This window comes from Mustelus asterias, chromosome 11, assembly GCF_964213995.1.
Source record: "Mustelus asterias chromosome 11, sMusAst1.hap1.1, whole genome shotgun sequence".
Classification (NCBI taxonomy): domain Eukaryota; kingdom Metazoa; phylum Chordata; class Chondrichthyes; order Carcharhiniformes; family Triakidae; genus Mustelus; species Mustelus asterias.
This window is the reverse complement of record NC_135811.1, coordinates 103806515-103831944: the sequence shown is the minus strand read 5'-3', so window position 1 is coordinate 103831944 and position 25430 is coordinate 103806515. Positions and strand designations below refer to the sequence as shown.

General features: G+C 49.2%; 1 protein-coding gene across 1 annotated transcript in view; it reads right to left on the bottom strand.

The window, feature by feature from the left end:
• Positions 1 to 25430, bottom strand: part of LOC144500751 (plexin domain-containing protein 1-like) — a 332900-nt gene that overhangs the window by 13604 nt on the left and 293866 nt on the right. Inside the window, exon 13 of the mRNA XM_078224149.1 lies at positions 6166 to 6323. Within this exon, the coding sequence (XP_078080275.1) occupies positions 6166 to 6323 (158 nt within the window). The remainder of the gene's footprint in view (positions 1 to 6165; positions 6324 to 25430) is intronic.

Here is a 25430-nt window from a genome sequence, read left to right as displayed (position 1 = left end):
ATCTTTTGGGTGAGATGTTAAACTGAGGCTCCATCTGCCTGCTTGGGTAGGTGTAAAAGATCTAATGGCCACTCTTTCAAAACAAGAGCAGTGTCCTGACCAATATTTATCCCTCAATCAAGGTCACAAAATGACGAATATCTGGTTGTCATCACGTCGCCGTTTTTGAGAGCTTGCTCTGAGCTGCCACATTTTCCACCCCTTTACAAAGTACTTCATTAGCGAGAAAGTACTTTGAGATGAAAAGCGCCAAATAAGTACAAATCCTTGTGTTAAAGTTCATTTATTAGTGTCACAAGTAAGGCTTACATTAACACTGCAATGAAGTGACTGTGAAATTCCCCTAGTCGCCGCACTCCAGCGCCTGTTCGGGTACACTGAGGGAGGATTTAGCATGGCCAACGCACCCTAACCAGCGCGTCTTTCAGACTGTGGGAGGAAACCTTAACACCCAGTGGAAACCACTTTTTATTAACACTGTTTTTACAAACAGTGATCCCCGTCTGCTTTCGGCTGCAACGTTGGCGAGGGCAAGACTGAAGCCTCATTAGAGAAACCGGAAGATAATGGTTCCCATTGGACTCATTTTGTTTTTGAAACCTGAGCATCAGGATCATTGGAAATGCCAGTGTTCTCATTCATTAAGCAGCTCAGTGCTATAACGAAAGAATTACGACCCAGTTGCAAACATATTAAAATTCAAAATTAGAAGCAGCCTCTTCCCCAGGGTACAGTTCACAGGAAGATTTTTAATTGAATAATGGTAAACTCTGCTGCAGGAGGAAAGTTATGATGTGGAGATGCCGGCGTTGGACTGGGGTGAACACAGTAAGAGTTTTAACAACACCAGGTTAAAATCCAACAGGTTTATTTAATGGTATTTGCTGCCAAATAAACCTGTTGGACTTTAACCTGGTGTTGTTAAAACTCTTACGGAGGAAAGTTACACAGACTTAGGAACAACATTGGCTTCTGGACAGAGAGGCTGAATGTGTACCGTGGCTGGTGCTCACAGCATTTACTCCACAGAACGGGGCTGCTTTAAGCATTTTGAAATCAACGTCGACTTACTCCATACTCTTCCAACTTTTAAAACTTTTATCCACTTGACAGTTTGAAGGATGTGGTGAATTTTGCTTCATCAAACAAAGGGTGGAGGGGGTGGGGCGGCTGAAATGGGGCGATCCTTCAACCATCTAAATTCATAGAAGAAATTAGAAAAGATGGCATCTTCCCTCAGCACTGCACTGGAGTGTCAGCCTGGCTTTTTGCACTCAAACATTGAAGTGGGACTTCAACCCAGGACCCTGTAATTCAGAGTGTCAGCAACTGAGCCACAAGTAACTCATTCCTGCTTTCAAATGTGACCTGTTTAATTTCACCTCTCTTTTAGCTCACATCACAGAATCCTACAGTGCACAAAGAGGCCATTCGGCCCATCGAATCTGCACCAACCACAATCCCACCCAGGCCCGATCCACATAACCCTACATATTTACCCACTAACCCCTCTAACCTATGTATCCCGGGACACTAAGGGGCAATTTAGAATGGCCAATCAACCTAGCCCGCACATCTTTGGACTGTGGGAGAAAACCGGAGCACCCGGAGGAAACCCATGCAGACACAGGGAGAACGCGCAAACTCCACACAGACAGCGACCCGAGCCGGGATTCGAACCCAGGTCCCTGGAGCTGTGAAGCAGCAGTGCTAACCACTGTGCTACCGTGCCGCCCTGCAACGTACAAGACTAGCAATGCACTATAAAATTGTGTACGCACAGTATTCCCTGCCTGGGGCTACAGTTCAGCAAGCCCAGTCCTTGTAAAAGAAGAATAAAATCAAAGTATCCCTACAGTGCGGGAAGAGGCCATTCAGCCCATCACGTTTGCACCGACTCTCTGACAGAGCATCCTCCTCCAGGTTTTACTTCTGTAACCACAACTTCTTAGCCCGCTCATCCCCCTAACCTACACATCTTGAGATACTAAGGGACAATTTACCCTGCCCAATCCACCTAACCTGCACATCTTTGGACTGTGGGAGGAAACCGGAGCACCCAGAGGAAACCCACGCAGACACGGGAAGAATGTGCAAACTCCACACAGACAGTGACCCAAGGCTGGATTTGAATCTGGGTTCCTGGCGCTCTGAGGCAGCAGTGCTAACCACTGTGCCACCGTGCCGCCCTATATTTGCAATAAATCCTCCTAAACTCTCTCTTCGAACTTTTGATGATGTTGCACTTATGTCCCCTAGTTACTGGTTCATTCACCAACAGAAATACTTTCTGCCACTTTACCTACTCGGAGCCTTCGTAATTTTGGATATTTTCTCCAGTTTTAAATAACTTCAAAGAAAAGTTGTCTCCGATTCGCCTCTAATTCTAGCACCCTGTGATTGAATTATTTGTTCTCTTCTTCCCATCCTGATAGGTTTCCACCCTTGGAAAGTTTCTATAGCTCTGGGCTATCACTTGTTCCTTTATTTTGGGAGCTCATCCATTTTTAGACTCAACCAACTCCAGGGAAATCCAGTTGGAATCAGAGAGAATTCTGAATCAAGCAGAGAAATTCAAGCCATAACCATTCACTCCTGCGTTGCAGAACAACATCGGTCCAAACACTCTCTCTTACACACTTTAGGCAGTGGTTCAGTTGGCGACATCCTTGCCTCTGTGTTAGAAGATTCTGGGTTCAAGTCCCATAGTTGAGATTTGAGGATGGAATTGAGGTTGGCAGTCCTGAGGGAGATTGTCAATATTTATCCCTCAAACCACCATTACTAAAACATTATCCTGTTGCTGATTGTGGAACCTTGTTGTGTGCAAATCAGCTGCCTTTGTTTTACTTTATAACAGTGAGTACAATTAAAAAGTACTTCATTGGCTGTAAAGCACTTTGAAGCATCCTGAGTTTGTGAAAGGTGCTATATAAATGTAAGTTGACCAAGCTGGCGGCGCCCACTTCCCTTGAAAGAATAAATATTGTTATTTCTTCCTTCATCCTGCTTTGGGACATATTGTCTGACTCAGAGGCCGGGATTTTACCGGCACCCCCCGCCCCAATTCAGGGGGAGGTAGAGGCTCGGAGAACGGCATTCTCCGTTAGTCTCGGGCGGGATCGTACGAACGTTGGGCGCACATGCTGGTAAAATTCCGCCCAGAGTCTCTCACTAATACAGTGAATAGTGAGACTGTCACTAACACTGCGAACAGTGAGATTCTCACTAACACAGCGAATAGTGAGATACCTCCCTCTCAAATGTGGCCACTTGGTTTCTCTGGCTCTCCAGTGAGACAATTTGCATGATTGCGAAACCAGGACTTTGGGACGTGAGGTGGATGATCATGAGCTCAGAAATGCAGTTGTAGTGTGGCCAGCACTGGTGAGGGAGGAATTCATATTGATTCACATTTCTGTGTCATGTAAGGACTTTGTGAAACGTGTCACTGAGTCTACAAGACAACAAGGGGGAACTTAAAGAAAGACGTGCCCCAAAATAAAAAGAGAGTACACCGAATTGATTGCTCGCTTGTTGGCATATATTCCAAGTGCCATAATTCACTTGTAAATGTCAGTCAGCTAATGGACCTGTGGACATACCGCATTCATCTCCGACACTGAGAAAAGCTCTAGCTAATTGGAACACCCATAACTGTGTCTGAGATTGGATAACTCATCAAAGATCAAACCTGTAACCTTCCCCATCACAACGCCTGGTGCCTTTACTAACTGGACTAGCAAGGGCCAGATTGTAGAGTATTACAGATGGGCAATGGAAACATTGCAAAGGGATTAGGGTCCCTTGAGATTGTTTGGCACCTTTTAATAAGATTAGGACTGAAACATTTTCTTATCAAATCTCACCGACCTGCCTTGGCTCCTGATCCTTGATGCAGCAAAAGATTTCTGACCTCAGATTTAAAAATTGAGTTGGTATCTATTGCTTGGGTGTGGTAGAGACACACAGCACCTCCCTCAGGAGTGCAGATGTATCAGAGGGCTGGCGGAGGTGACAGAGAAAGGGAGGGTATGGAGGGAACTGAAAACTGATGGGAATTTTAAAATTGAGGCATTTTAAGGGAGACTATGTGGAGTGGGCACAGCAGGTTAATGGGACTTGGTGTATGTTCAGACGCAGGCAGCAGATGCCAAATACTGGGGATGTTGGAAAGTTGGGCACCAAGGTGGCACAGTGGTTAGCACCGCTGCCTCCCAGCGCCAGGGACCCAGGTTTAATTCCAGCCTCGGGTGACTGTCTGTGCACGTTCTCCACGTGTCTGTGTGGGTTTTGTCCGGGTGCTCCGGTTTCCTCCCACAGTCCACAGACGTGTGTGTTTACTGTGCATGGAAAGAGACAGTCTTAGTGATGCTGTAGATAGGCGGTTGGACAATCACCCCAGTGGAAAACATGGTAAGTAATCCACAGTCAAACAAAAATAATTTCTTCCGCACGTACTGTATAAAGTGGGTTAGATTCTGACAGGAATGCGTTGTGTTTTCTGTGGTGCATTATGCAATACAGGATGGGAAATTCAAGGCAGAGAGAATCTTAAAAAGAAAATGAACATATATATTTTACTCCACCAGTTTCAAAGCTGAAGACAGAGTTCAAAGCACTAAAGTGGAGCTCGTGCAGGTTTTACACGCTATTGGATTAGACAGTTTTTTTGTAGCCAGAACGAAGTTTGACTTACTTTAAGATTATGGCTCATTTCGAAGGCGATTTTATTTCCTGACAGAAATCAGTAAATTTACTATCTCCTTCTTCCGCATTGCCCAGTAAATCCTCACCTTCCTGTTTTGACATATATTACTGGAACTGCCATACTTCATCTCACAATGTCGAGCCCTCGGTGATGAGCAGTAATTTATTCCTGATTATAATTACAAAATCATTAGACGTGACCGGAATTTCACTTGTGCCTGTGAGGAGTATACCCTGAGGAACCTTGTACCATATATTCTGCAAACATTTGGACACCTTTGCTGCCATTTTGGAGGCCATTCTTCACGCAGAACCTGAATAGCGCATGTTGACTAACGGACTGTCCATGGAGGGTAAGATTGTTGAGTGGCTATTGCCAGCTGATGTCCAGCTTCCAGTAGGGGGGGGGGGGGGGGCGGTGACTGACAGAAAATCGGAGCTGTAAGCTTATTTTAACTCTCGGGCTTATCTCATTGAATGGTCGAGCAGACTCGATGGGCCGAATGGGCTACTTCTGCTCCTACGTCTTATGACACTGAGGCCAGTTGTAAATCTTCATTGCTGCCACAGTCAAGATTGGGATAGGTCAAACCTTGCCCTTTCTGATCTATATGGCCCAGTCCCACACTATGCACTGCATTCACCCTCTGAACCGTTAGGATAGCTACGTTATGTGTTCAGAGGTGGATTCGGTGCTGCCAGTGTACAGCCCACTCCGCCACAACACTGGAGCATCTATTATCATCTAAATTCCTGTCTCAGCATGGCCCAACTCTCAAACCCTGAACTTGCAGAGAGTGGCTAGAATGCGGAACTTGCCACCACAGGAAATGGTTGAGGTGAATAGCTTAGACACCTTCAAAAAGAAATGAGGTGAAACTAGAACTGGGGGGGCATGGCCTCAAAATAAGAGGGAGCAGACTTAGGACTGAGTTGAGGAGGAACTTCTTCACCCAAAGGGTTATGAATCTGTGGAATCCCCTGCCCGGTGAAGCAGTTGAGGCTACCTCATTGAATGTTTTTAAGGCAAAGATAGAATTTTGAACAGTAAAGGAATTAAGGGTTATGGTGAATGGGCGGGTAGGTGGAGCTGAGTCCGTAAAAAGATCAGCCATGATCTTATTGAATGGCGGAGCAGGCTCGAGGGGCCAGATGGCCTACTCCTGCTCCTAGTTCCTATGTTCTTCTGATTACATGAGAGAAAGGGAGATAGAAAGATAAGCTGTGAAGCTGAGACAATTGGATTGAGAGGAGACTTACTGAGAGCACTGAGAGTTGAGGTGGAATGGCCTGTTTCTGTGCTGCGGTTCTGATGTGATAATAATTCTCCTCTGAGGTGGCAACCTCCCTGGCAATCAGTCCCCGAGCTGCGAGTAATAGCGCAGCATTCCTTGCAGTTTCGAGACGCTCATACATTTAGTTTTAATTGGTATTTCAAAAGAAATTTCGGCTCACCTCAATAAAAAATAAGGCAGCGGGAGACAGGGGATGACTGCTAATGTAGATGATGCCGAGTATAATGACAGCAATGACAATAACTGCCAGCACAATGCCCACCACCACTCCAGTGTGCAAAGGACCTTTCTTCTCTGAGGGGTTGGCATCTGCGATATCTGTAAGAGAAAACCAGGAGGCGGGGGAAGAAAGAACATTGTTAATGAAGGGGCCGTGCGCTGAGGTTCAGCCACAGAAGTTTCACTTCAATATTTATACATTATAACAGCGACAACGCTTCAAATGTTCTTCATCATCCGTAAAGCAGTCATGAAAGTCTTTTGTTTTTGGAAGTGCTCAATGAGTTGGCTGAATCAATGCTTAGCACATTGCTTTCTATTGTCCCTCCGCAGTGAAACAATAAAGAAGACTGCTTTCTGATGGAGATGTTTGGGTTTCTTTGACAGCACTCTACGCGTTTCTGAAATGACTCGGTTCCTGGCCTCAACCACGCTGGCTGGCTGCGGAGGTTTGGCTTGTACCATCTCCAATCTGTCACCTTGAAGCCAAATGCTGCCTGTGCACTCACCCCTTGCAGTGCACCCCATCTCCACCACCCGTCCCCCCCTCCCTCCCTCCGCTATCCAGGTGCAGTTTGCGCCATCGGTTGGATAGATCATATTGTCTGGGGGCATGGCTGCTGCCGCAGGGCTGCTGGTTGCTGCTGGTTGTGTATCTCAGGGCCACCGGGGTCAGGAAATTATGGCTAGCGTGGGCACTGGGTTGCTGGTTCTGCAGGAAGATTGTCAATGCTGATTGGGGAGACCAGGGATTGGGGGCCTAGGAGGTGGGGTGGAGGGGTGGGGTGTGGAGGGCAGGGAGGGGGGGTAGGTGTCTGGCTGGTGACCAGTAGCAGTGGCTCAACATGGCCGGTCCTCGGGTGAGAGAGTGGCTAAGTTCCCAGTCACTCTCTCCCAGGCCCAGGTTCCCAATGGTGGGAAGTATGGCCTCTGCAGTTGCGGCACTGGCAAATACTGCCTTTGGTCACAGGCGCCTTGTGGACGGCACGGTGGCACAGTGGTTAGCACTGCTGCCTCACAGCGCCAGGGACCCAGGTTCAATTCTCGGCCTTGGGTCACGGTCTGTGTGGAGTTTGCACATTTTCCTGTGTCTGCGTGGGTTTCCTTCGGGTTTCCTCCCACAGTCCAAAGATGTGTGGGTTAAGTGGATTAGCCATGCTAAATTGTCCCTTAGTGTCTGGGGGACTAGTTAGGGTAAATGCATGCGGTTATGGGATAGGGTCTGGGTGGGATTGCGGTCTGTGTAGACTCGATGGGCCGAATGGCTTCCTTCTGCACTGTAGGGATTCTATGACAAGAAGAGTTGAATGGTTCCTTTCTATCCTGTTTCATTCTGTGATGTCACTGAACTTCTTCCCTTTCCTGAATGTTTGCTTTCTTGCCCTGAAATGTGTGGTCCGGACTGACTCATAGAGCTCTCTAACGCCCTCCTTTGATTGAGGCCACCTTCTGGTATTGTTTCTCACTTCTTAAACTCCAGGCTCCCCTTCTCATGACAGCTTATTTTCAGCCTTGCAGCTGTATTGAAATCAGGGGCAAAGACCCCCCAATGAGTTACCTACAAAATAATTTACTCATGCATTATACAGTGGCTCTCCTTCGCAAGAACTGAGTGATATTCCTGCATGATTAGCTGCAACATTGGCATGGAATTGGAATTGCAGGTCAAATATCCTTTATCCGTGCATCTTAAAACCAAACACATCCTAAAACTGAAGGTTTTTTGCGCAGGAGGTTTGTGACCTGAGTAGACACAAAGCGGTGGCACAGTGGTTAGCACTGCTGCCTCACAGCGCCAGGGACGCGGGTTCGATTCCCGGCTTGGGTCACTGTCTGTGTGGGGTCTGCACGTCCTCCCCGTGTCTGCGTGGGTTTCCTCCGGTTGTCCCGGTTTCCTCCCACAGTCCAAAGATGTGCGGATTAGATTGATTGGCCATGCTAAATTGCCCCTTAGTGTCAGGAGGACCAGCAGGGTAAATACATGGGGCTACGGGGATAGGGTCTCAGTGGGATTGTGGTTGGTGCAGACTCGATGGGCCAAATGGCCTCCTTCTGCACTGTAGTGATTCTATGATTCTGTGAAACCTCTTGATCTTTAGACTATTTACTTTGCTCACTCGTACAGCCATGGTCTTGTCCACCACAGATTGACTGACCAACACTTCTCGTGAAGAATAGCAAAGGGAAGAGTCCGAGAGTGAATCTGCTTCCTGCGTGGATCTCAGTGCTTGGTTCCGGTGTTGCACTGCGTCGGAACTAGACCACTCCCTTGGCCAGAAAGCCACCAAGAAGATAGCAGAAACTCACAAGCTTACCAAACTTTGCACGATGGGTAAAGAGGAGAGAGCTGGGACCGCGATGGGCCTGGTGGCCTACTCCTGCTTCTATTTCTTGCGCTGTGCTCTTGCGTTGACCCACCAGTAACACTCTAATTCAGCCCGGGGCATGTGCCATCCCTAACAAGCCTGGTATTTATTTCCCTGTCCACAGTTTACCTAGTAAGAAGTTTAACAACACCAGGTTAAAGTCCAACAGGTTTATTTGGTAGCAAAAGCCACAGTTTACCTGACAACCGAGTGATCTGCTGGGCCTCCATGGAGGAACATTAGGGGCAGAATTTTCCCATCCCGCCCACCACAGGAATCGTAGCGAGCGGGACAGGACCATGCAAAGGTCCGTTGACCTAGTGTGAGATTTTCCAGTCGTGGGGGTGAGCCGGAAAAGCCCACCCTCGGAGTTAATCACATGTCAGTGCTGGGTCCACTGATGGCAACTCTACCTGGCCCTCTATTAGAGACATTGGTCTCTTGAGTACAGATGGTGGCATTATCCATTTAGCCAGAGAGCGTGGAACAGGAATGCTGGAATGTCATGACTCCCAGGATTCCATAACCAAGATCCAGTAACAATCCTTTGCGGTCTGTTGTAATCTTCATAATATCCAAAATTATATCAAATATTTGCATGAAATAGTAACATTCTAAAACAGCTGTGACCTTTAAGAATTGACTCCATCCTCTGTAACACTGCAGTACAAGAGCACACAGACCAATCCCTTCCAAATAAACACTGGCTTTATAACAGAATTCAACAAAGCAAGGTCAGGGTATTTTATTAATCCAGCTACAATTTCTTGACCATGGTTTGTTAAATTAAAAATTCCAGAAGAGATCCTTTAGCTTATCTACTCATTAAAATAAATTGCAGCACTTTATATTAGCTTATAATCTGTATCCAATATGCCACACTATTATCCAGCTTGGTTGCGATGCAAGCTCCGTGGGTTGAATATTGAACCTTTAGCCCCATTTTCCTGATGGATTCTCTGGGACACGGTGTCTCGCCATTCTGGCTGACTGCCACTTCATTACAATCTCACCAGTCCCCTCAGAACCTGCTGCCATCTCTGAACTCTCGCCATGTCCAGTTCGTCCAACACCTTGCTGGCTCAAGGCCTCAATTTTAAAATTCCCATCCTTGTTTTCAAATCTCTCCTTGGCTTAGCTTCTCCTGATCTCTGTAATCCTCTCGGACCCCACAGCGCCAGGGACCCGGGTTCAATTCCCGGCTTGTGTCACTGTCTGTGCGGAGTCTGCACGTTCTCCCCGTGTCTGCGTGGGTTTCCTCTGGGTACTCCGGTTTTCTCCCACAGTCCGAAAGACGTGCTGGGTTAGGTGCATTGGCCATGCTAAATTCTCCCTCAGTGTACCCGAACAGGCGCCGGAGTGTGGCGACTGGGGGATTTTCACAGTAACTTTGTTGCAGTGTTAATGTAAGCCGACTTGCGACACTAATAAATAAACTTTTAAAAAAGGTGAGACTCCCTGATTGGGCAGGCAATCATTAGCTCAATCAGGGAACTCATATTCCAAGTGGCCAACCTCTTGTGCCTCGTTGAGGTTATTGAACCTGTGTCCCCCGCAAGTGTGAGCAACCTCGCGGTTCATGCCTTTCATGGGGCTCTTGTGACGTTTCAGCACTGGATCCAGTTCCTCCAGCGTCTCAAACAGGTGTCCATCTCTTGCAATGTCAGCGCCAGAGTCCTGGTTCACTCCCTCCTTTTGGAGTGGCCATGGCTTCATCCACAGTGTCCATTTCAGACTCTGAAGTCCTAAGCACGGGCAATGGAGAGCTGGGAGAGGCTGATCCGCGGGGGACGGCCCTCACCTCTCGGCCCACTGGGCACAGCTGGCTTCTGGACAGACTGTGATTTCAAGGCCCGTACCAGGTCGAGATGTTTTTATCTGGATGGCCTCACCCACCCGCATTTTGTTGGATACTGGCCCCGTCCGAGCGTCCACTGTTCCTGGTAGCCATGCGGGACTCTTGGGATAATTCTTTATCAGCACTTTTTCACCGGCCTCCAACTGTCTCTCCTGGCGGCCTCTACACTGGGCTCCTTGCTGCCTTTCCACCTTCCCCCACCAGATTTGGGAAGATCAAACTCAACCTAGTACAGAATGGTCTGTCCCTGAGCAATTCTGCAGGCGCTATTCCCGTAATGGCATTGGGGGGGGGGGGGGGGGGGGGGGGGCGGCGGTGGGGGGGGGGGGGGGGGGTTGGCCTGTAATCAAATAGCCAGTAGGAGAGCTTGGTGTCCTTTGAGGCTGCCGGCTGCTTTTAAAACCAGCTTTTAAAGTCAGGACCGCTCTCTCTGCGAGAGTGTTTGACGATGGATGGTATGGTGTCATCTTGATATGTCGAATCCCATTCAACTTCATGAACCAGGTGGACTCCTGGCTGATGAAAGATGGCCCATTGTCAGAGACCTCTGAGATCCCATTCTCGTCGCCTCTGAAATAACTCCGCAGAGGCCGGTGTCCTGTCACCAGATTCCTTTTATTTACAAACTTAATTCCACTCCTGGAGTGATTCAGGGACAAAGTCAGAATCCGGAGTGTCAGTTGACCTGACACTCTTCAATATATATACAGGTGAGGCTCTCTGATTGGGCAGGCAGTCATTACCTCAATCGGGGAGGTCATTCTCCAAGAGACCGACCTCATGGACCTCATTGAGGTCATTCTATCTGTGTCCTCCCACAGACCAAAGATGTGCGGGTTAGGTGGATTGGCCATGCTAAATTGCCCTTTAGTGTCCAAATGTTGTGTAGGTTAGGTGGATTGGCCATGGTCAATGCACAGGGTGTGTGGATAGGATGGTGGGAAGGAGGGGTGGTGGTTGCTGAGCCTGGGTAAGAGCTCTTTTGGAGAGTCAATGCAGACATGATGGGCCGAATGGCCTCCTTTTGCACTGTAGACATTCTATGATTCATGGAAAATCACCATGTGCTGAAACATGACAGTCGTTTCAATCCTGTATTCACCCATTTGGAATTTTACTCAGATGGATCCTCCCAAACTGCAATAACATTCAGATCTGAGCTGGTAAAGAGCATTCTCATTGAATTTTCTCTCCAGCTCTGCTGCAGTTCCCATGCAGAGCTGATCATCCCCCACAGCCTCTTCCCAAGGCAGTAACATGCTCACAGAATGAGTGCAGTGAGTGCGGAGTGAGTGCAGAGCGAGTGAGGAGTGAGTGCAGGGTGAGTGCAGGGTGAGTGCGGAGTGAGCGAGGAGTGAGTGAGGAGTGAGTGAGGAGTGAGTGCGGAGTGAGTGCGGAGTGAGTGAGGAGTGAGTGAGGAGTGAGTGAGGAGCGAGTGAGGAGTGAGTGAGGAGTGAGTGAGGAATGAGTGCAGGGTGAGTGTGGAGTGACTGCAGGGTGAGTGCGGAGTGAGAGAGGAGTGAGTGAGGAGTGAGTGAGGAGTGAGTGCGGAGTGAGTGCGGAGTGAGTGCGGAGTGAGTGCGGAGTGAGTGCGGAGTGAGTGTGGAGTGAGTGCAGAGTGAGTGAGGAGTGAGTGCGGAGTGAATGAGAAGTGAGTGCGGAGTGAGTGCGGAGTGAATGAGGAGTGAGTGAGGGGTGAATGAGGAGTGAGTGAGGAGTGAGTGAGGGGTGAGTGAGGAGTGAGTGCGGAGTGAGTGAGGGGTGAGTGAGGAGTGAGTGCGGAGTGAGTGCAGGGTGAGTGTGGAGTGAGTGCGGAGTGTGTGAGGAGTGAGTGAGGAGTGAGTGTGGAGTGAATGAGGAGTGAGTGCGGAGTGAGTGAGGAGTGAGTGAGGAGTGAGTGAGGAGTGAATGCAGAGTGAATGAGGAGTGAGTGTGGAGTGAGTGCGGAGTGAATGAGGAGTGAGTGCGGAGTGAATGAGGAGTGCGGAGTGAATGAGGAGTGCGGGGTGAGTGTGGGGTGAGTGCAGGTTGAGTACGGAGTGAGTGTGGAGTGAGTGAGGGGTGAGTGAGGGGTGAGTGAGGAGTGAGTGCGGAGTGAGTGCGGAGTGAGTGTGGAGTGAGTGCAGGGTGAGGGCGGAGTGAGGGCGGAGTGAGTGAGGAGTGAGTGAGGAGTGAGTGAGGAGTGAGTGCGGAGTGAGTGAGGGGTGAGTGCGGAGTGTGTGAGGTGTGAGTGAGGAGTGAGTGAGGAGTGAATGCGGAGTGAATGAGGCGTGAGTGAGGAGTGAGTGAGAAGTGAGTGCGGGGTGAATGAGGGGTGAGTGAGGAGTGAATGAGGAGTGAGTGCGGAGTGAGTGAGGGGTGAATGAGGAGTGAGTGAGGAGTGAGTGAGGGGTGAGTGCAGAGTGAGTGAGGGGTGAATGAGGAGTGAGTGCGGAGTGAGTGCAGGGTGAGTGCGGAATGAGTGCGGAGTGAGTGAGGAGTGAGTGAGGAGTGAGTGAGGAGTGAGTGCGGAGTGAGTGCAGAGTGAATGATGAGTGAGTGCGGAGTGAATGAGGAGTGAGTGCGGAGTGAGTGCGGAGTGAGTGCGGGGTGAGTGCAGAGTGAGTGAGGAGTGAGTGAGGAGTGAGTGAGGAATGAGTGCAGGGTGAGTGTGGAGTGACTGCAGGGTGAGTGCGGAGTGAGAGAGGAGTGAGTGAGGAGTGAGTGAGGAGTGAGTGCGGGGTGAGTGCGGAGTGAATGCGGGGTGAGTGAGGGGTTAGTGAGGAGTGAGTGAGGAGTGAGTGAGGAGTGAGTGAGGGGTGAGTGAGGAGTGAGTGAGGAGTGAGTGCGGACTGAGTGCAGGTTGAGTGCAGAGTGAGTGCGGAGTGAATGAGGAGAGTGAGGAGTGAGTGCGGAGTGAGTGCGGAGTGAGTGAGGAGTGAGTGCGGAGTGAGTGAGGGGTGAGTGAGGAGTGAGTGCAGAGTGAGTGAGGAGTGAGTGAGGAGTGAGTGAGGAGTGAGTGAGGAGTGAGTGAGGAGTGAGTGCGGGGTGAGTGCGGGGTGAGTGCGGGGTGAGTGAGGGGTGAGGGAGGGGTGAGTGAGGAGTGAGTGAGGAGTGAGTGAGGAGTGAGTGCGGGGTGAGTGCAGAGTGAGTGCGGAGTGAGTGCGGAGTGAGTGAGGGGTGAGTGCAGAGTGAGTGCGGAGTGAGTGCGGAGTGAGTGAGGGGTGAGTGAGCAGTGAGTGCGGGGTGAGTGCGGAGTGAGTGAGGAGTGAGTGAGGAGTGAGTGCAGGGTGAGTGCGGAGTGAGTGAGGAGTGAGTGCGGAGTGAGTGAGGAGTGAGTGCAGAGTGAATGAGGAGTGAGTGCGGAGTGAATGAGGAGTGAGTGCGGAGAGTGAGGGGTGAGTGAGGGGTGAGTGAGGAGTGAGTGCGGAGTGAGTGAGGAGTGAGTGAGGCGTGAGTGTGGAGTGAGTGTGGAGTGAGTGCGGAGTGAGTGCGGAGTGAGTGCGGAGTGAGTGCGGAGTGAGTGAGGGGTGCGTGAGGAGTGAGTGCGGAGTGAGTGCGGAGTGAGTGCGGAGTGAGTGAGGAGTGAGTGCGGAGTGAGTGAGGAGTGAGTGAGGAGTGAGTGAGGAGTGAGTGCAGAGTGAGTGAGGGGTGAGTGAGGAGTGAGTGCGGAGTGAGTGCGGAGTGAGTGCGGAGTGAGTGAGGAGTGAGTGAGGGGTGAGTGAGGAGTGAGTGCGGAGTGAGTGCGGAGTGAGTGCGGAGTGAGTGCGGAGTGAGTGAGGGGTGAGTGAGGAGTGAGTGCGGAGGGAGTGCGGAGTGAGTGCGGAGTGAGTGCGGAGTGAGTGAGGAGTGAGTGCGGAGTGAGTGCGGAGTGAGTGAGGAGTGAGTGAGGAGTGAGTGAGGAGTGAGTGCAGAGTGAGTTCAGGCTGCTTTGGTTGCGAGATGCAGCCAATCTGAAGCCAATAGGCCTCCGCCCCCTTTCCTGTACCAGCCTGAAAATATCACGGAAACGGAACCAGGAAGGGACACGGTGCCATCCACTCAATCAGTGTTCCAGATTGGAAATGCTGGGAAGGCCATGCTTGGTTATGTCAAGGGCGGGAAAATATCCGGTGGCAGTGGGAAGTGTGGTGATGGTGGGTGTTGGGCGCAGTGTTGGTGATAGTGGGTGTGGGTGGGTGTTGGGTGCAGTGTGGGTGATAGTGGGTGCGGGTGGGTGTTGAGTGCAGTGTGGGTGATGGTGGGTGTGGTGCGGTGTTGGGCGCAGTGTGGGTGATAGTGGGTGCAGGTGGGTGTTGGGCACAGTGTGGGTGATGGTGGGTGCGGGTGGGTGTTGGGCGCAGTGTGGGTGATGGTGCAGTTGGTGGGTGCAGAGCGGAGAATAAATTAATTTTGACCGTGGCCAGGCAGAAAGATGTCGGAAATGACAATCCCTGCACTTGTTTAAATATTAGGATAAAATGTTAAGTTTCATTTCTCCGTGTTGCTGAATCAATAATTTCTGCGGGTGACATTTAATAAACCGTTATATCCTCAGAAGAGTGCTGAATTCTGTGAGTTATTGCATCTGTCTAATTACTCCTGATATTCATGATATATCCCACGAGTCATATCAAAACTCTCATCACCACGAGAAATTTACATCCCCTCACCCACAATTACTGTGCGTGGGTTTTACCTTTCGACCTGCAGAGTTGAGCTAAGCCTCTGTTTCAAGACAGAAAAATCTGCATTCAGTCAAGACAGTTCCCTGCAGTGTGCAGGCTGAATGGTGGGGAATAGAACTTTCTTGTTATTCATTCACGGATGTGGCCATCGCTGGCTTGCCAATCCCGAACTGCCCTTGAACTGAGTGGCATTTTGGGGAGTCACGGTGGCACAGCGGTTAGCACTGCTGCCTCACTGCGCCAGGGACCCGGGTTCAATTCCCGGCTTGGGTCGCTGTCTGTCTGGAGTTTGCATGTTCTCCCCGTGTCTGCGTGGGTTTCCTCCGGTTTCCTCCCACAGCCCGAAAGACCTACTGGTTAGGGCGCATTTACCGTGCTAAATCCTCCCTCAGTGTACCTGAACAGGCACCGGAGCGACTAGGCGATTTTCACAGTAACTTCATTGCAATGTTAATGTAAGCCTCCTTGTGACACTAATAAATAACCTTAAAACTTAACTGAAGAGTCAATCACATTGCTGAGGATCTGGAGTCACATGTAGGCCAGATCCGGTAAGGGTGGCAGATTTCCTCATTAGATGGGTTTTTACGACAATCGATAATGGTTTCATGGTCATCATTAGACTTTTAGTTCCAAGTTTTCAATTGAATTCAAGTTTCATCAGCTGTGGGTGGGATTTGAACCCACATCCCCAGAGCATTATCCTGGGTCTCTGGATTACTAGCCGAGTGACAATACCACTACGCCGTCACCTGCCCCTCACTGGGGAAGAATGTCCGCCCTCAGGAGCTGCTGTCCAATCTGACTGGCCGACAGAGGGGGTGGGGTAGATGCTACACCCACACATGCTGATGGATTATAGGCTGGATATTCAGCCCGGTGACTAGGGTGCCAATCAAAAAAGCTGCTCGACCCTGGACACTGTCGAGCTTCTTGAGTTTAGGTGCCATTTGCATCTAAGTGAGTTGTGTTGCATTGCACTCCTGACTTGACCCTTGGTTAGGGTTTTAGCAGCCAGGAGGTAAGCCACTTGCCCCCCGAATACTTATCTGTCCCACAGATAGAGAACATAAAACATAGAACAATACAGCACAGAACAGGCCCTTCGGCCCACGATGTTGTGCCGAACCTTTTCCGAAACCAAGATCAATCTATCCCACTCCCTATCATTCTGGCGTGCTCCATGTGCCTATCCAATAACCGCTTGAAAGTTCCTAGAGTGTCCGACTCCACTATCACAGCAGGCAGTCCATTCCACACCCCAACCACTCTCTGAGTAAAGAACCTACCTCGTACATCCCTCCTATATCTCCCTCCACGAACCTTATAGTTATGCCCCCGAGTAACAGCTACATCCACCCGAGGAAATAGTCTCTGAACGTCCACTCTATCTATCCCCCTCATCATCTTATAAACCTCTATTAAGTCGCCTCTCAACCTCCTCCGCTCTAAAGAGAAAAGCCCTACCTCCCTCAACCTTTGCTCATAAGACCTATCCTCCAAACCAGGCAGCATCCTGGTAAATCTCCTTTGCACTCTTTCCAGTGCTTCCACATCCTTCTTATAGTGCGGTGACCAGAACTGCACACAATATTACAAATGTGGTCTCACCAAGGTCCTGTACAGTTGCAGCATAACCCCAAGGCTCTTAAACTCAAAACCCCTGTTAATAAATGCTAACACACTATAGGCCTTCTTCACAGCTCTATCCACTTGAGGGGCAACCTTCAGAGATCTGTGGATATGAACCCCAAGATCTCTCTGTTCCTCCACAGTCTTCAGAACCCTACCTTTGACCCTGTAATCCGCATTCAAATTTGTCCTACCGAAATGAATCACCTTGCACTTATCAGGGTTAAACTCCATCTGCCATTTTTCGGCCCAGCTCTGCATCCTATCAATGTCTCTTTGCAGCCTACAACAGCCCTCCACCTCATCCACTACTCCACCAATCTTGTTGTCATCCGCAAATTTACTGATCCACCCTTCAGCCCCCTCCTCCAAGTCATTTATAAAAATCACAATGCCTGATGTAGTTAACAACTGGCCAGCGGTGACTCTCAAGATGGGAGGGAACTTGGTGATTGGGCCACCATGGTGAAGTGGCTGGTCCTCTCATGGCTTGCAATAGTTATTACCGAGTGTTTACGTGATTATTATTCACCCAACTCTGGATGTTATCTAAGCCCAGCTGTTGGTGACATGAGCACTTGATTATCAGAGGCATAGCAAATAGGTGAGTCCTGTGGAATTATCAGTGAATAACCTCACATCTTGAAGTGAATCCCAGTGAAGTGAGGCACTTAGTGGCAGCCAGAGAATTATGGTCATAAGCCCCAATGTTTCATTCGTTTTAATAAATTAGAATCCTTACAGTGAAGAAGGAGGCCATTCGGCCCATCGAGTCTGCAACAACTCTCTGACAGAGTATCTTACCCAGACCTCCCTCCTGCACCCCCACCCAACCTTGTAGCCCCACACATTTACCATGGCTAATCCATCTAATCTGCATAGTTTGGGCCACTAAGGAGCAATTTAGCATGGCCAATCCATCTAACTTGCACATCTTTGTTCTGTCGGAAGAAACAGGAGAACCCAGAGGAAACCCACGCAGGCACAAGGAGAGTGTGCAAACTCCACACAGTTACCCGAGGCCGGAATTGAACTCGGGTCCCTGGTGCTGTGAGGCAGCAATGCTAACCACTGTGCCACCGTGCCGCCCTGACTGAAAGTATGGCATGATGGCCCATGATGTCCCAACCAGTCATCTCTGTGACTTCCTTTTCTCACTAAGTGCCAGTGATCCGGAACCTGCTTCCCCAACAGGTTGAGGATGTTGAGTTGATAAACAGTGAGCAAGATGATAACAGACGTCAACAGGACACAAGACAAAGCTGCTGGGATGGGCGGATTGATGGCATGATGAAATTCGATGCAGATAAGTGCTGATCAACTCAGGAAGAATGAAGAGTGTCAACACAAGATAAATGATAGAATTTTAAAAGGAATGCAAGGAACAGAGAGAGTGTTCATACACAAATCTCTGAAGGTGGCAGGACAGGTTAACAAAGTTTAAAGTTTATTTAGTAGTATTACAAGTAGGCTTACATTAACACTGCAATGAAGTTATTGTGAAAATCTCCTAGTTGCCAAACTCCAGCGCCTGTTTGGGTACACTGAGGGAGAATTTAGCATGGCCAATGCACCCTAACCAGCACGTCTTGCGGAAGGAAACCCACGCAGACACGGGCAGAATGTGCAGACTCCGCATAGTCAGTGACCCAAGCCAGGAATTGAACCCGGGTCCCTGGCGCTGTGAGGCAGCAGTGCTAACCACTGTGCCACCATGCCAGCCTAACAAAGCAGTCAATGCAGCTTGTGAGAAATTCCTGCCTGAGATCAATGGACATTTCCATTTTCCGCCCCTCGCTCGGTCCGATTCCGTGGCGGGCGGGGCGGTAAGATTCTGGCGATGAGTTGCGATTTTCCAACCCCCCCCCCCCCCCCCCCCCCCCGCCTCCCGCCACCACGGACCCGCCACCTCATAGGACCTGACATTCTTACCTCAAAAGTCAACAGGCTTTTGACTGGTCCATCGAATTTTCTGTCCCGCCCGCGACACTTCCCGTCACGGGAGGAATTAGAAAGTCCCAGCCACGGGGCACAAAGACCGGCAAGTTACATTAAATCTGTATGAGACACTAGTTCAGACCCAAGTGGAGTACCAAGGCCGCACGGCAGAAAGGAGATGAAGTCTTTGGAGGGGCTGCGAAAGAAATTAACTGAAAGTATGGCATGACTTCCTGGCTTGGGTCACTGTCTCTGCGGAGTCTGCACATTCTTCCCATGTCTGCATGGGTTCCCTTCCGCAAGACATGCTGGTTATAGGTGCATTGGCCGTGCTAAATTCTCCCTCAGTGTACCCGAACAGGTGCCAGAGTGTGGCGACTAGGGGATTTTCACAGTAACTTCATTGCAGTGTTAATGTAAGCCTACTTGTGACACTAATAAATAAAAGTGATGTGTACAGACTGGGGAAGCTGGAAGAGAGGATGCTGGAAAAACTCGGCCGATCTGGCAGCATCTGTCGGGAGAGAAACAGAGTTAATGTTTCAAATCAGTTTGGCTCCTCATCAGAACTAAAGAAAAGGTGAAATGTGCTGGATATTAAACTGTAACTACGGGAGATTGCAACAAGATGTAGCAACCTTAAGAGTATGAAACAGATGGCCTGGTGTGAGAGGAAGGGGGTGGGGAGGGTGGGAGAGAGGTTTATTACATTGAGACAATAAATTTATGGGATATCTCACAAAGTATGGAGAAGCTGGGGTTGTTTTCTTAGAAGGACATTTGATAAATTGTGCTTGAAATCGTGAAGGATATCCTCAGAGTAGAATAGCTTCACCAGAATGTGTTTTCAAGCCGCTGACGATTAAACTACTTAATTTGCAAAAGCTTTTAAACAATCACTCACTCATTCACTCCCTGAAGGCATTGGGCGGCACGGTGGCACAGTGGTTAGCACTGCTGCCTCACTAACGCCAGGGACCCGGGTTCAATTCCGGCCTCGGGTCACTGTCTGTGTGGAGTCTGCACGTTCTCCCCGTGTCTGCGTGGGTTTCCACTGGGTGCTCCGGTTTCCTCCCACAGCCCAAAGCTGGGCAGGTTAGGTGGATTGGCTAAACCGACCCTAGGGTCGGGGGGATTAGCAGGGTAAATGTGTGGGGTTACGGGAATAGAGCCTGGGTGGGATTGTGGTCGGTACAGACTCGATAGGCTGAATGGCCTCCTTCTGTACTGTAGTGATTCTATATAGATCAAGTAACCAAAGAGAGACAGGGACATGAGGAATAGCGTTTTTACACAGTTAGGATATGGGATGCGTTGCCTGGTTGAATAATGGATACAGATTCAAGAGCCCCCTTCATAAGGAGATTGGATAAATAACTGAAGGAGGAGAAATTCCATGGTTGTGGGGTAAAGGGCAGCACGGTGGCACAGTGGTCAGCACTGCTGCCTCACAGCGCCAGGGACCCGGGTTCAATTCTGGCCTGGGGCCACTGTCTGTGTGGAGTTTGCATGTTCTCTCCATGTCTGCGTGGGTTTCCTCCGGGTGCTCCGGTTTCCTCCCAAAGTCCAAAGATGTGTGGGTTAGATTGATTGGCCGTGCTAAATTGCCCCTTCGTGTCAGGGGAAGTAGCAGGGTAAATATGTGAGCTAGAGCCTGGGTGGGGTTGTTGTCGGTGCAGACTCGATGGGCCAAATGGCCTCCTTCCGCACTGCAGGGATTCTATGATTCTAAAGGGCAGGGTGACTGAACCACATTTGAATGAGGCTGCATAGACTTGGTGAGCTGAACATTTCCTTCTGTGCTGTTCTATTCTACGATGCTATGAATCATAGAAGAATCATAGAAACCCTGCAGTACAGAAAGAGGCCATTCGGCCCATCGAGTCTGCACCGACCACAAACCCACCCAGGCCCTACCCCCATATCCCTACATATTTGCCCACTAATCCCTCTAACCTACGCATCTCAGGACACTAAGGGCAATTTTTAGCATGGCCAATCAACCTAACCCGCACATCTTTGGACTGTGGGAGGAAACCGGAGCACCCGGAGGAAACCCACGCAGGCACGAGGAGGATGTGCAAACTCCACACAGACAGTGACCCAAGCCGGGAATCGAACCCAGGCCCCTGGAGCTGTGAAGCAGCAGTGCTAACCACTGTGCTACCGTGCCGCCCACTGGGTAACACAGGGTGCTGGGGGGAGAGGGATAACTGAGTGACAGTGTGAGGGAGCTGGATTAACATCAGTACAGATACAATCAGTAACACAGGGTTAATTAAGGTTATGGAAACCAATGGAGTTTTGTTAGGAAGGGGCACCAAGAGATATGTGTCGAATATGAACAAACAGGGGTGAGGTACAAAACAAGCATTATCATTGGACCGCAGAACAGGCTGAATGGGCTGAATGAGCTTGACCTGTTTCTGTGAATCAGCCCTCTAACGTTTCCCTTGGGTCAAATGCTCAGTGTTGTTAGAGTGGCTGCAATGCCAATGACTTCAGGAAGTGAGTGATTGACTGTTTAAAAGCTTTTGCAAATTAAGCAGTTTAATCGTGAGTGGCTCGAAAGCACATTCTGGTGAAGCTATTCTACTCTGAAGATATTTCTTAGCCAGCCCGATAGCAGATGCTTTACCGTAACAGCATCAAGTTTATTGCCTGGGCAGTCTGAGCCTATTAAAATGCTAATTTTAATTAAAATGCATTAGCCCGCTGCCATTAGTTTTATTGTTGTGCATTGCCTTGTTGGGAGTTCAGGTCTGAGTCACCCTCAGAACCATCTATAACAGATCGAATGCCTGTGTCAGGATACTCTCTGAGTGGGATTTTCCTGTCCCGCCCACCGCGGGAATAGTAGCAGGTGGGACACGGGCCATGCAAAGATCCATTGACCTCGGGCGGGGTTTTCCGGTCTTGGGGTGAGCGTGGCCGGAAAATCCTGCCCTCTGGGTGGGATTTTCCAGCCCTTCCTGCCAGCGGGATTTTGCAGTCCTGCTGAAGGTGACTCCTGCCGCGGGTTCCCAGGCGGCAACTCAAATTGCCATTGACTTCGGCAGGACTGGAAGATCCCACCAACGTCCAAAGGCGAGCTGCCTCTGTCAATGGAAAAAGCTCCAGGAGGGGCCGGAAGATCCCTGGCCTGTGTCTCTCGACGGATTATTTAATTGCACCGACTCATTGACTGAGGAACAGTAAGGCAGTTCTCCCTGGTGCCCAACATCACTATAATTGACCCTCTGGACATTATCACCTTGCTGTTTGTGGGAGTTTGCTGCGCACAAATTGGCTGCTGCCTTTTCCTACATTATAACGGTGACTGTGGGATGGATTTTCAATTGCTGGAGGGATTGGGATCGGGTGCACAGTGGCACAGTAGTTAGCACTGCTGCCTCACAGCGCCAGGGACCTGGGTTCGATTCCCGGCTTGGGTCACTGTCTGTGCGGAGTCTGTACGTTCTCCCCCGTGTCTGCGTGGGTTTCCTCCGGGTGCTCCGGTTTCCTCCCACAGTCTGAAAGATGTGCTGGTTAGGGTGCATTGGCCGTGCTAAATTCTCCCTCAGTGTACCCGAACAGGCGCCGGAGTGTGGTGACGAGGGGATTTTCACAGTAACTTCATTGCAGTGTTAATGTAAGCCTACTTGTGACACTAATAAATAAATGAAACTAAAACTAAACCAACAATCTCTTATCCAAAGGTTTTCCCTAGATCTCAATGGTTCCGGGATATAGCGCCATTTTCAAATGGAGGGCAGAAGTGGGTGGGACAGGGAATCCGCTCGCCTCCAATGTGGCATTTGGACCATGGATAGTATCATCGAACCATACAGCGTGGAAGGAGGCCATTTAGTCCATCGAGTCTACATCGACTCTGTGAAAGAACACCTCCCCTTCACCCCCAGCAAACCCAAATTTACCCCACTGATCCCCCTGACCTACATATCTTGAGACACTAAGACAATTCAGTATGACCAATCCACATAAGCTGCAAATCTTTGGACTGTGGGGGGAAACCGGAGCACCCGGAGGAAACCCACGCAGACACGGGGAGAATGTGCAACTTCCACACAGACAGTCACCCAAGGCTGGAATTGAACCCGGGTCCCTGGCGCTGTGAGGCAGCAATGGTAACCACTGTGCCACCATGCCACTCAATCCCAAAGAGATCCAAGAATCTTTGGATTTTAAAATTCTCATCGCTGGTTTCAAATGACTTTGTGTCCTTGACCTGCTCCATCTCCTCCAGCCCTATAGTCCCCCCCGTCTGGGCAATTCTCCTTTAAGTCTGACCTCTTGCACATCCACAATTGCAGCACTGGCCATCCCGCCTTCAGCTGCAAAGGTAAAAAGCTCTGGAATTCTCTCTCCAAGCCAAGACACTGCTGTACCTTTCCCCTTTTTAAAATACTCCTTAAATTCTACCCCATCTGTCTGACTATCTTACAATCCAATTGACACCTCGGGAGATTTAACTACATTAAAGGCTGCATAAATGCAAGTTTTGTCAATCTAGATGCATTAAGATTAGTCAAGAGAGAAAATCTATGCACCAGCCTCCTGAACCACTCCTTCCATTTAGAGGAAAAGTTTTATATCTGAAATATTAACTGTGCTTCATCTTCTAAATGGATGCTATCTGGCCTGTTGAGTATCGTGTTTAATTGTTTGATTATGTGCGTCCGGTAACTGATCTCTGCTCACAGTGTTTGGTTGGTTAAGCCTGGGTGTTGACTCAGAGCAACGTAAACACTCACCACTGAAGCTACTGGAAGCTGAGCTGGAAACCTGGGGTAGACATTTTAAAGCATTGTATAGAAGGCTGTAAATAAAGTTCTTGCACACTTAGAAAGTAATGCCATTGCTGTATTGATCTGAAGTAAATCATATATTTAAACTATACAGCATTGAGTACCACCAAATCTTTCAGTTTCTGTGCCACTCTTTCAGTGTCAAGTGAGGTGTTCTATTGCCAGTGGGCATGCCCAATCTCCTGACTGCAGAATGGTGAATGATGCCAGCATTTCTCAGGCTGCAGTCTCATTCAGCATTCTGGCCTATACTTGCTATTGGTTATTAATTTGAAAAGCTTTAAGTATCCCAGCGATGGTGTCTGAGGCAACAATATGGTAATTAATCGTCAATGAATCACAGTCCCTTGTGATTAAGGTTCAGGGTCTAAATGTGTCCTTAACCCGATTTACTCCAATGTAACTAAATCCCAAAAGAAGATCTGGTATTGCGATTGATTAACTGACTGACCTGCTTTGCTGGTTGGGTAACTGATGGGATAACTGGCCCTGAAATGTTAACTTCTCTTTGCGAAGATGTATACTGAAGACAAATTACTGTGGTTTCATAGTGAAGGTATTTAAATGGCTAACACATGAAAGAGTGGAAGGAGATCCTCCAGTGGATGAAGATAGACTACTTTAATCACACTCAGCAGATGGATGGGGTCCACAGTTATTTCACCCCTCTCTTGTCACTTGACCACCACTTCTCCAACAATCATTCGTGTCGAGAGGGTTAGAATACAAGAGCAGGGATGTACTTCTGAGGCTGTATAAGGCTCTGGTCAGATCCCATTTGGACTATTGTGAGCATCGACTTCAGGAAGCATAAAGGAGAACATCCCCTGTCTACATCAACGGAGACGAAGTAGAAAGGGTCGAGAGCTTCAAGGTTTTAGGTGTCCAGATCACCAACAGCCTGTCCTGGTCCCCCCATGCCGACACTACAGTTAAGAAAGCCCCACCAACGCCTCTACTTTCTCAGAAGACTAACGAAATTTGGCATATCAGTTACGACTCTCACCAACCTTTACAGATAACTTGGTATGGCTCCTGCTCTGCCCAAGACCGCAAGGAACTACAAAAGGTCGTGAATGTAGCCCAATCCATCAGGCAAACCAGCCTCCCATCCATTGACTCTGTCTACACGTCCCGCTGCCTCGGCAAAGCAGCCAGCATAATTAAGGACCCCACACACCCCGGACATTCTCACTTCCACCTTCTTCCGTCGGGAAAAAGATACAAAAGTCTGAGATCACGTACCAGCCGACTCAAGGACAGCTTCTTCCCTGCTGCTGTCAGACTTTTGAATGGACCTACCTCGCATTAAGTTGATCTTTCTCTACACCCTAGCTATGACTGTAACACTACATTCTGCACTCTCTCCTTTCCTTCTCTATGAACGGTATGCTTTGTCTGTATAGCGCGCAAGAAACAATACTTTTCACTGTATGTTAATACATGTGACAATAATAAATCAAATCAAATCAAATCAGTTTTGGGTCCCATATCTAAGGAAGGATGTGCTGGCCTTGGAAAGGGTCCAGAGGAGGTTCACAAGAATGATCCCTGGAACGAAGAGCTTGTCGTATGAGGAACGCTTGAGGATTCTGGGTGTGTACTTGTTGGAGTTTAGAAGGATGAGGGGGAATCTTATTGAAACTTACAGGATACTGCGAGGCCTGGATAGAGCGGACGTGGCGAGGATGTTTCCACTAGTAGGAAAAACTAGAATCAGAGGGCACAACCTCAGGCCAAAGGATTGCTTCTTTAAAACAGAGATGAGGAGGAATTTCTTCAGCCAGAGAGTGATGAATCTGTGGAACTCTTTGCCTCAGAAGGCTGTGGAGACCAGGTCATTGAGTGTCTTTAGGACAGAGATAGATAGGTTCTTGATTAATAAGGGGATCAGAGGTTATGGGGAAAAGGCAGGAAAATGGGGATGAGAAAAATATCAGCCATGATTGAATGGCGGA